Here is an 11,455-nt window from a genome sequence, read left to right as displayed (position 1 = left end):
TTTATTTTATATTTTAAGCCCATTTGGTTAAAAAAAACCCAATTCTATTAACGGGAAATCGATTAGATTTACATGTAAGGTTTTCTAAATAATGAAATTTGATAAATTTGAATACCGATTAAACGGATCTGAAAATTAATCTAAAAAAATGTCGACTTCTATGTCAAAAGTCATCATTTTTCGATTTATTTTTATTTTTTTGAAACGATAGGTATAACAAATCATTTTATAAGCCAAAAAAAAAAAAAAATTCACAACCACCGATTAATAAAACCATGTTTACAAGTACATGTAAATCTAATCAAAATTAAAACAAATCAATATTATGTCTATTCACACGCTACTATAATTATCATGTATGTGAAATCGTTTTCTTTTATGTACTTTGACGTCATTGCACATGAATATGGTTATGGTAAGCGCAGTTTAATGCACGAAATAGAAGAGAGGAAGCATAAGAATTTTAAATTCTTACTAGTTACTTTTCTGGCGATATCTCGGAGATGTATGTTAAATGATCAAATGGTTGCATTAATTTACCCTTGATATCACCAATAAACGAAAACAAAACATTATGATTTTTGCTACTTTAATTGCAGCTAGTTTTCAGTTCTCAACGTACAACGTTTGTACATATATATTAACATGGCCAGCCTCGTGTTAGAGAATTACGATAGCGTTTGAATAGACGACGATATGATTTTCAAATAAACAAATCAACAAAATGGCTCGTATAATATTACAAATCAACACTTTGTACTTCACCTAAATCAAACCGTTTCACGCACACTTTTTGCCTATAATGATACTCTTTTAAATAAATCTTTAATACATGCGGTAATTGTAGCTGATCAATTGTATCATACTGTAAATGACTAGTAATTATTGATCGACATAAATGTTGCAAAGTAAATGTAAAATTACGATGTAATGGTAATGTTAAAATCGGTTCAAAGAACATACAACACGATGGGTCTTTGTAATGTTCAATTAAACCACAAACAGTATCACTGGCATAAACGGCTGGATCGTGTGAATCGAACGAGAATTTATGATTGTATTGTTCGATGCGTGCATGTAACGAACGACCATATTTACGAAATGATACGCTAAATAGAAATTCATCTTGTGCGGAGTCACGTAGCAAGAATGTACCTTCTGGTTTGCCATCGAGCAAACGTTCAGCTTCATAACGATCCATTTTACCCCAGTAGAATGAACATGATGTGATTTGACGTAGATCTGGTACTAAGTAGTGTATAAAATCGACCTGGAATTAAGAGAAAAAAATATTTTCATTTTAAGAATGATTTTTTGTTGACTTCGAGTTGAGACACAGCTATTGAAATAAATACCACGATGAAACGATAGCGCAAAGGATAGGGAAACAACCTCTTTTGAGAAAGTTTCCGAAAACGATAAGTGGGCTAGAGTTATATTACCATCATAGTAATAGCAGAGTAGGTACAATTTTGAACAAATTTGGGGTTAGGTTGGTTTATCATCTCAGAAATTTAGAACGTCTTGGATCAAGCCAAGGATCCAAATCCGGACTCAAAGAAATCGGGTATATACCAAACTTGTTCAAATTGTAATAAATGTTAGCTCGGGCAAATAAAACGACAAATGGCGATTCGAGAAAAGGAACATAACAGCGACATCAAGAATCATCGAATCTACCTGCAAAGTTAGGTAAATCTGTTAGGTTTCACGATAGTTTAGATGCTCACGAAAGCATTTTAATCCATAAAACGATCAATTTGATTCTTGATTGGGATAAAGGTAATATACCCGACTGACAATTGTTAAAAATAAAGCCATGAAATCAAGATGGACTTAATTTCCGAGCTGTCGATGATTTTGGAAAATATTTTAGAAAATTTGCATTCGATTTTTCTGTCTTCCATGATAATTTGTTCAATTTTACTGCAGGTGGGAACGTATATGAATTTTATCAGAAGTAATTACACAAATTTTTTACCTGAGTATGACACTTTGTTACGGAATCAATAATAAAATGTGATTGTAATAAATTTCGTAGAGCTTCCACATTCACTTCCGGTGGACAAATCAATTGAAATGCTTTCTTTTCACCACTAAAATAGGCAGCACGACCACATATATGTTGTGTTATCATTATAGAACCAGAATGTGTACTTGAATGTCGATGAAATTCTTCGGTATCATCTTCTTCATCAATGTCTTCTGTAAAAAATAAAAATATTATTAATTTCATAGCGTTACATTAGAGTATTTTTAACGAAACGAAAAGTTTCACGGTTTATTTTTTGCAGATTATAATTTGAATACATTCCTGTACAATTTTTTTTCAAACGGAATTCCCAAACAAATATTGATAAAAACTCATTCATGTTCGAACATGTAAAGTGGGTTATCAGACTGGGTTATCTAATTGAGTAAAAAAATATTATGATTTCATTATTAATATGAAAAAATAAAATAAAATAAATCAAGTCCAAATGCATTTGACCCAGAATTTTCAGAATTAACTTATTTTTAAAACAAAAAAGAAATGTTAATATGCCGCAAAAACATTTGTATTTGAAAACTGAGGAATTATGAAAATTTTGTTATTTTTACAGAGTGAGAAAGTACTAATTTCTAATTGATATTTTTGCTTGTGTAGTTATTAAAACCACAAAAAATTATACAATTCAATTCTACACAACGCAATTCTCGAAGTCACTTTTCCGATGTTTGAAAATCATCAGCTCTATTCAAATTAATGAATGGTCTCAAAAATGAGACGCGGGTGTTTTAGTTTTAACTTTATTCTTGTTAAAGAGTAAAGTAACGTAAAGCATCAATATTGGTTCTACTACTCGATAGTAGATGGTTCTGCTTAAGTATGAAGTATTTTATGAACTGACAGCATGTGTCGAAAAAAGAGTAATGATAACAACTGTCATAAAGAATTTTCCAACTAAATTTTCTCTATATGAAACATTTTCAATTTTTTTTACTCGGATTCCTAGCTCTTAGGCAGTTACCTACTCTGCCTAATGTTTAATCCGTAATGCCCTGGCACTAGGTATTCTCTACCCTGTATGTAATACAGTATTATGCACCTTCCATAGTTAGTACAAAGCTTGCAACAGTTAAAAACATTGATCTTAGAAAGAAAATGCGGTGTTGTTACTGGGTGCACATTTATCTCTCTTCCAGGTATTCAAGAGATGATCTAATTAGTGTCTTTCCAAAAATTAACCCCCTTATCTACCTTCTAATCCGTCACAAGATAGGTCAAAAATGAAAAGCAGTGAAACGAAATTTGGATAATGTTTTATAGAAGTAAAAATTAGCTTCGAATTTGTTAGTAAATCAAATTCAAGTCGTTTTAATTAAATATAGTGAGAAATTAAAATATGATTACGATTTAGTAAAAAGTAGGTTAAAGTGTAATACAACTATTTTGGACATTTTGAGGGGACATCCTGTCTTTATTTAAATATTTTTGTAAATATTTTGTTAGCAATCCAAGATTCCACAAAAGTAAATAAATTGTATGTCATTTGTATACATTATAATAACAAAATTCAGGTAATTATTTATTGCAACGAATTCGAAGAATTCTAATTAAGATATGCAATAATTTTTTTTAAATTTTAATTGCAAGGTTAAGGGCAATTTTTATTAATTACAGCCACGCGTAAAAAACAAAAATATTATGGAATTTTTTTTATCAACATGAATAATAGAAGGGAAATTTCGTGAATTCCCAATTTTCTATGCAAACATTCATTCCCTACCACTCACGGTTTTTATGGTAACTAGCATTTGACGTCACAGAATCGCTTCAAAATAATATTTTTTTAAAAATTTTCGTAGGTCCCGTTAATTTTGCAATAAACACATTCCTTATTATTTAAGTAATAACTAGAAGCATATTAAAAATCCCCTAATTTTACGATAAATATATTCCTTACGATGTATTTATGTAATAATTAGAAGCAAATTACATTGGGTGGACGGAAAACTCCTTCAGGATACGTTGAAATTGAAGTGCAACGAAAACTAAGGACATTTTGGCCTGGAATTTTTTTTCTCCATATCGCTATTGTTTAGATGTGGTCCTCACATATAGACTGTTACCGTTAAGATTGGCCACTGATGGTCTCAAATACTAACATTATTATAGAAGATAATTTCCGGACTTTATCTAATATACACCCATTTTCACATCCTGATCGTACTTCATATTTGTAATTTACAAAACCCGAAACAATTTCGAAACCACAACTTATTGCAACAGTAAATTGCTAAGGCAAGGAAAACTAGTTTTGCAATTCAGCAGGAAAAAAGTGGTTAAATTATTTTATTTCATAAAAAATTTGAGTCATTTTTTCACAAAGTTGTTTTAAATTTAATATTGTGAAATTTTTTCAAAAATAGAATCGATTTTTGTATATTGTTATAGTGTATTGTGCAACAAGTGGATTTATTATCTCATTTACACTTCCAAAGCACTATTTTTTCTTTATCCCCTAGCCGAAAATAAGATCTTCCAGGGCGCATTTAGGTCCAAGAAGTGCTACTTTTGTGGTTTGTTTTTTTTTTTGGTAACGCAGTAGCATAACAATTTATAAAATTATAAGATTAATTTTTCTAAAATTTCTCACTTGTGTTATGTTGGGATTACTTTTTTTTCGTCACCTCTTTCGTTAATATGACCACAGTCTAGCCTCACAACATTATAAAAAATGGAAAAACCGTACTTCGGCTAAGGGGATCAAGAAAATTGTATTTTGGACAAATTGGCATATATATTTAACTTTTTTCTGAACGATTTTCCGTGCCTGGAGAAAAAATTACAGAATTGAATGTGACAAATCTACCAGTCGTACGCAAATAGTAATTTTAGTGTGATAACTAATTAATAATTTGACATACGCAATGGATAACTACCTATTTGTCACACAAAAAAATATTACAAAAAGAGAGTACTTATGCTCCATGAGTAAAGAAAAACATTTTTAATAGTGTATTTATTAAGGAGTATTATTTATTTGCATAGCAAAAAATCGATGACAACTTCAGTGTTAAAAAAATGAACCTAAACAAGATAAATAATCACAATTCATAATAAAAATAATTTTTGCATTAAAAATGTCAAAATGATTATTCAGCAATCAAAGAATTATTGATAATAATATATTGAAAATTTCATTCATCCTTTTTAAGAATTCATTTGAATTAAGGTTATACGACCACTCTCGTTATATTCATTGAAAATGTATAAATTAAAATACTACAGTCGTAAAAAGCGGTCAAAGTGAAGATAGATCTATCAAAAGCCCGCTTAATTATTTAACATTCATTTATATGGACAGATGTTGGTAAAAGTAAAATCAATATAAAATATCTTAAAAAGCACCCCACGCTTTTTTACGATAAAATAATTTGTATCTTAATCATTCTTTTTTTTTGGGAACTTATAGAGGTTATTTTCTACTTTTTAGTTCAGCTAATTACAAAAATGTTTTTTTTTTTTTAGTTTTGTTAAACTATTATTTATCTTCTAATTTTTAGTGGTACAAGACACTAATTTGTTTTCAGATATGATTAAAATTGTTAATTCTGAAGATCCTGATCTGGATAATCAGGCAAACTTATTAAACCATCGGTCCTTGATAAGTGTGCAAAGTTTCAATTCAATTCGACGTTTTGAAATGAGTGAAACAGGGTCAGATATCAAAAACCTGTTATACTGAAGACATATCAAATATTTTCCATCTTTGCCAAACAACCATGTTTGAAATATATTTGATTTTCTCTACTTGAATAGTTTCTTGGCAAATCTCTAAACAAAAGCGAATCGATGAAAAGGCCTATGTGATTTTTTAGTGGTCATATAACCTTAACTGGCTAGGATATAATATAGAAATATGCGATTAAATATCAACCTTTTTTTGTATTTATAAAATATTTTGATAAAAGTAACAAACCTGTGGTTTCCGATGGATAAATAATTTGTACCCACTTATCGTTTTTGTTAGAGCTGGCTACAGTTCCGGATGTCTCACCATCAACATTATTTGACGTTTCACTGTAAAAATATAAAATATAACATTGTAAAAATAAATTCGAATTTATACAAAAATAATTTACGAATGAATCACGATTGGAATTTCCTTTTTTATATTTCAAATTTATCCGTTTAAAGAAAAGAAATATTTACAAAATAGGAGGTAAGAGATGTGCAAAACAAAAAAACTTGAAATAAAGCTCTAATGAAAAATAATTATATTTTTATCGTGGTACATGAAATTGATTTGAAAAGAATACATACAGTTGGATAAATATACCGGATTTTGTATAATAGGTTCGAAAAATTTAAAAATACAGAAAAGGAGTTTTCCGGTTCCGGGTGATAAATTTTAGCCCGAGGCGTAATCTCAATTTTAAGAAAAACAGCTCGTACAGTTCAGGCAAATCATCGTTCCGGAACCGGAAAACTACTTTTAAGAATTTTTTAGAACAAAAGAAACCTATTAATAAAAATTATATTATATATATATATATATATATTATATATAATAAATTATATTATATATTATTATATATATAAATAAAAATTAGCCATTTGCAAAAATTTTTCAAATTCATTATCAAATCATATATTTTTGTCACAATCCTTAAGTAATTACAGTAGAGTCTCGATAATCGGAAACATCCAATAATCGGTACAATTTTCGTCCACTCACATAGTTCTTTACCAATCACATAAAAATGATTGTTTGTTTGTATATACATCTAATATGATTCATTGTTATGATTCAATGCTACTTTTTTAATGCTTTATATGAATTTTTCATACAATTACAGTAATCAAAACATACCAGATTTTTATTGAGTACCGATTATCGAGACTCTACTGTATTTTGGGATGAGAAGAGGGGGGATTATTTAATTATAACTAGTGCCCCGTCAGTATCCATCACTGATTAAGTCATTTCCTGAAAATATATATAACAAGAAATTTCCACTAAATTGTTTTGGGGGAAGGGGGCAATAAAATCATCTCAATTTTGTGCATTACACTTCTATAAAATGAAATGCATGTATCCAGGTCTACGGGACTGTATTGAGCAATATAATTAATCGTAATTAAATAGCGATTAGTTTTTGCAATCATCCATAGTGAATATTTTTAATACTTTGTTTCAAAATGATAAACAGATAATGTAACGCTTAAGTGAAAAGGCGTCACTTGATGATAGGTTCAAAATAATATATTAAAATAATTTTGATTACAATTTAATTAATTATTTATTCTTAATACTATCAAATTGAAATGATAATATTATAATTAATAGACAATCAATAACAGGTTCGGGGCCACGCGTAAAATTTACAAATCATTTAAGAAGAGCTAGCCGGAATTTAAGAGGCTGTTGTTAAGATCAAATCCAACAAGTTTTTCGTCTACGACAATTTTCTTAACCAACGACGTCTTCTTCGGGGGTAAGGAAAATAATTCTTAAAATTGGTGAATATTTATTGAAAGTGATAGTCAAATAAGAATATAGTACAGCGACCAACGGCGGTTCGCAATAACTTTGGACCTAATAAAAAAAATTCGAAATGATTCTAGTGTCGTAGAGTCGTAATTTAAATGACACCCTGTACATTTGATGTCAAAAGTGAAGAACTGAATGTTAATATTTTTGAAAGCAGAGATTTTTATAAAGAATAACTTTTTTCGTAAACCTTATAATAAAAAAGTTCTGAAATGACAGTCAAATGCCGCGTTTGAATCTAACCCATAATATAATAATAAATTGACAATCAAAAATAAATTAAGCCAACAATTTTTTGATAAAAACACAAAGAATAACAACAAAAAGTTGTAGAGTTTAAAAAGAAAAAGAATTTTTTAATTCTTACGTCTTTTATATTCAAAAATTTTTTGGTACTGTTTTAAGCAATCATAAGAAATAATTTCATGCTAAAGTAGCTTAGTAATAGCTCACAATTATTTCGATCACCTACGTTCCCCGGAAGATAACTCCTAGAATATTTAATACTTTCAAAAAAAAAATTTTTGGAAAATCCCAGTATTTAATGTAATTAAGTTAAAAATATAAATATATATTCAATATTTGCAGTTCTAAACTTTATTATCCTTTGTATCTTTTGGGATCTACCAGGGCTCATTTTAAAGGTACAGACGGGAACTGGAGGTGAGCTATTCCAAATTACTCTAAGGCTCGAAATATTCTCTCGGTAAACAGAAATTCAAGACCATTAGTAAAAAAGAAAAATTTCGTAAAAGTACCATTCATATCAAGTTCAATCTTTGTCCTGACGCACGGCACTTGCTAAGCCTCCTTTTATGAAAATTGTTTTAATCATTAGAGTGTCATATTTTTCGCCGTAAAAATATATACATACCCTAAATTAGATGAACAGCTAGCACCATTTGTAATTGAATTCGCCACACTTCCATAAAACGTACTAGGCTCCGAACTCGAATCAGAAATTTTCACATCCTTAACATTATCCTCAACTAATATATCACTACTCGACGTCCTGGTTACCACTACTTCAGGTGTAATTGAAAGTTCACTTGATCCAAATCCACTAATACTGAGATCCACTGTCTTTTGGGGACAATGCTGACATAAACAATTTTTCGATTTTGTTTTATTACGCACTGGAGCATGACTTTGATCGTTCGATATCGATTGTTTCATACACTTTAATTTAGCACAATTGAACTTTTTCATCCATTTCGAGGATTTTTTATTGGGAGATGAAGTCTCTGGTAAATCACATTTTTTCGAAGTTGATGACGATTCACTTGTTAAATTTAAGTGACTACTAGCACGTCGAAAATTTGATGCAATAGCACTTGGCAATTGCATTAAACGTGATTTACTTGGTATTATATCACATACACTTGATTTCGAACTTTCGAAATCATTTGATTTATCTGTTTCGAGTTTATTGCATTTTTTATTAATTTCAGACATAATGTCTGGTGCTTTTGACATTTATAGTAAATAGAAATTTTGATAGGAAAATTTTTCTAAAAAATTTTTTACGTTTTTTGCAAACAAATTTTGCATACTTTTAATCACAAAAATTAGTTAACTAGATAAATATTTTGGAAAAATTTTAATCTTATGACTAATACCATCCATGATTGTCAATTATTAACAAAAACACAGCAAAATTAATTTCATTTTAAATAATTAAACTACACGATTATTGATTTATCGATAATAAAATTAAATATGAAATACTTATAAGCACTTTTATTATCAATTTATTCATTGAACTAAACACATTATTTAATAAATATTAAATGAAACCATCCATAATTGTTATTATAACTTGTTTTTAGTCATAGCGAGGACATTTCTACTTCAAGTGGTACCCAAATAATTAATGCCAACTCAAAGAAAAAAAAATTATAAATACCAATCCACGACGTCATAAATTCAAAAATGTTATTATTATTTTTAATTGATAATAATTAAATTATGTATTCATTAAATAAATATTACAAATTTTATTTTTATCCTCAGATCATGTGCGAATAACATGCAATAGAAAAATTTTAGATCTCCTGATTTTGAAAAGTTATAAATTTTTGTATATTTGATACGTAAAATTTAAAAGCTCAATACTTGAACTATCCATTCGACGCCGAAGATATAATTAAATTTTAAATAAATGTACATGTATTAAATGTTTTAATAAAGGATTCACCCCTTCCCACATCGCATTACAGGATGAATCATCCTATGTCTTGCATGTTAAGACTAGTTACAGTGGCACAGATGTCTGCATTCATACTCGTACAAGTTAGAACATGTCTTATGATACTGATAGGCAATAGCAATTAGGTTTCGGTATACGAATGACAACAAAATATCAGAACAAAATACGCTCCAAATTATGTATATTTTTATACCATGCATATATGTAATATGCAAGGTATACTAAGTTTAGTCCCAAGTTTGTAACGCTTAGAAATATTGATGCTACCAACAAAATTTTGGTATAGGTGTTCATAAAATCACCTAATTAGTCCATTTCCGGTTGTCCGTCCGTCCGTCTGTGGGCACGATAACTCAAAAACGAAAAAAGATATCAAGTTGAAATTTTTACAGCGTCCTCACGAACGTAAATTAAGTGAGGTCGAGTTCGTAAATGAGCAACATAGGTCAATTGCGTCTTGACTCTTGACCTATGGGTCCGTAGGTCAAGACACAATATACAATAATATATCTTGTAAACCGTTAGAGATAGAACAAAAGTTTAAATATAAAAAAAGTTCCTTATAAAAAAATAAACAACTTTTGTTTGAAACATTTTTTCGTAAACATCACTGTTTACCCGTGAAGGCGCAAATTAGGCGTAAATTGTATAGTATGGATTATATAAAGTTGTATATGCATGTGCAATGTGATGGAGTAATCAACACTATTTATGCATGGTATTTCAACAATTAACTCAGTCACCTGTTTTTTTCACTTGTTATAAGTATATTTTTGATTAAGCGTACTATACTAATGCATAAAAAACAAGCTTTATAATACCAAACAAGCGAGTCTCATTAATTAATTTTTTTTTAATTTACTTTATAATGTATTTTAGGATGGAATGGGGCAAATTACCTTAATAATATTTACTTTAGTATAATATATACTATAGTATATAATGTATGAACTGTCTGTCTATCAGACAAATATTACCACCGGGAAGTTACTTCACTTCACCCTAGCATACGAAACTTGGGAAAGTTCTTAGACTAGGCCGACATTAAGATGGAATAATTGCCCGAAAAATATGATCGTTTGATGTTTTAAACCGTTTATAAATTTGGATCGTTTTTTTGTCAGGTCTTCTAGATGTCTTGTCTAGGAGGTAACACAACTATGTCACTGCTGTTCTATTTGAGTGACTCAAATTATATGTAACGCCTTCGTGTCTTTATTCTATTTGTATGTTTGTGTATACAGAACACACAAACATTTCACACTATATAAGAGATACAAATTGAGGGAAAATATTTATAAGTTTACAATATATTAATTAGGTTATTCTTTATTTAATTAAATAATGTCCCATTATCCTTTGTGGCTATTGTTTTAGCAGGATTTAATGCCAGAAATTCAACCCTCTGGTTTAGAATGTTAATGCTTTTTATTTTGATGAACCAAAAGTTTTCATTTATGTGTGATTGTTACCCGAAATAAAAAGGCCCTGGTTCATGTAGTAAAAAATTAAATACATATAACCAATAATGACAAAACATTATTTTGCTAGACCAAATCAACAAATTATTTTAACATTCTTTTATATTTTTAACACGATCTAATTAAAAATATGTTTTTATACTAATTTTACAAACACGTTAATTAAACAAAATGATTAATTCGAATTTATTTATTTATAAATTTATCACAATTCGATTTTTTTA

General features: G+C 29.0%; 1 protein-coding gene across 1 annotated transcript; it reads right to left on the bottom strand.

Moving 5' to 3' along the window:
* Positions 1-224: 224 nt before the first annotated feature.
* Positions 225-9,030, bottom strand: LOC123297344. Its single transcript, XM_044878970.1, has 4 exons — positions 8,416-9,030; positions 5,967-6,067; positions 1,982-2,205; positions 225-1,270 (listed from the first exon to the last, which is right to left on the bottom strand). Exons 1-4 carry the CDS (start codon positions 9,015-9,017, stop codon positions 740-742), a joined length of 1,458 nt encoding a protein of 485 aa, XP_044734905.1. The 5' UTR covers positions 9,018-9,030; the 3' UTR covers positions 225-739.
* Between the last annotated feature and the right edge of the window lie 2,425 nt (positions 9,031-11,455).

The sequence above is a fragment of the Chrysoperla carnea genome, chromosome 4, assembly GCF_905475395.1.
Source record: "Chrysoperla carnea chromosome 4, inChrCarn1.1, whole genome shotgun sequence".
NCBI lineage: Eukaryota > Metazoa > Arthropoda > Insecta > Neuroptera > Chrysopidae > Chrysoperla > Chrysoperla carnea.
Note: the sequence above shows the minus strand (reverse complement) of the source record. Positions and strands in the feature narration are given on the sequence as shown.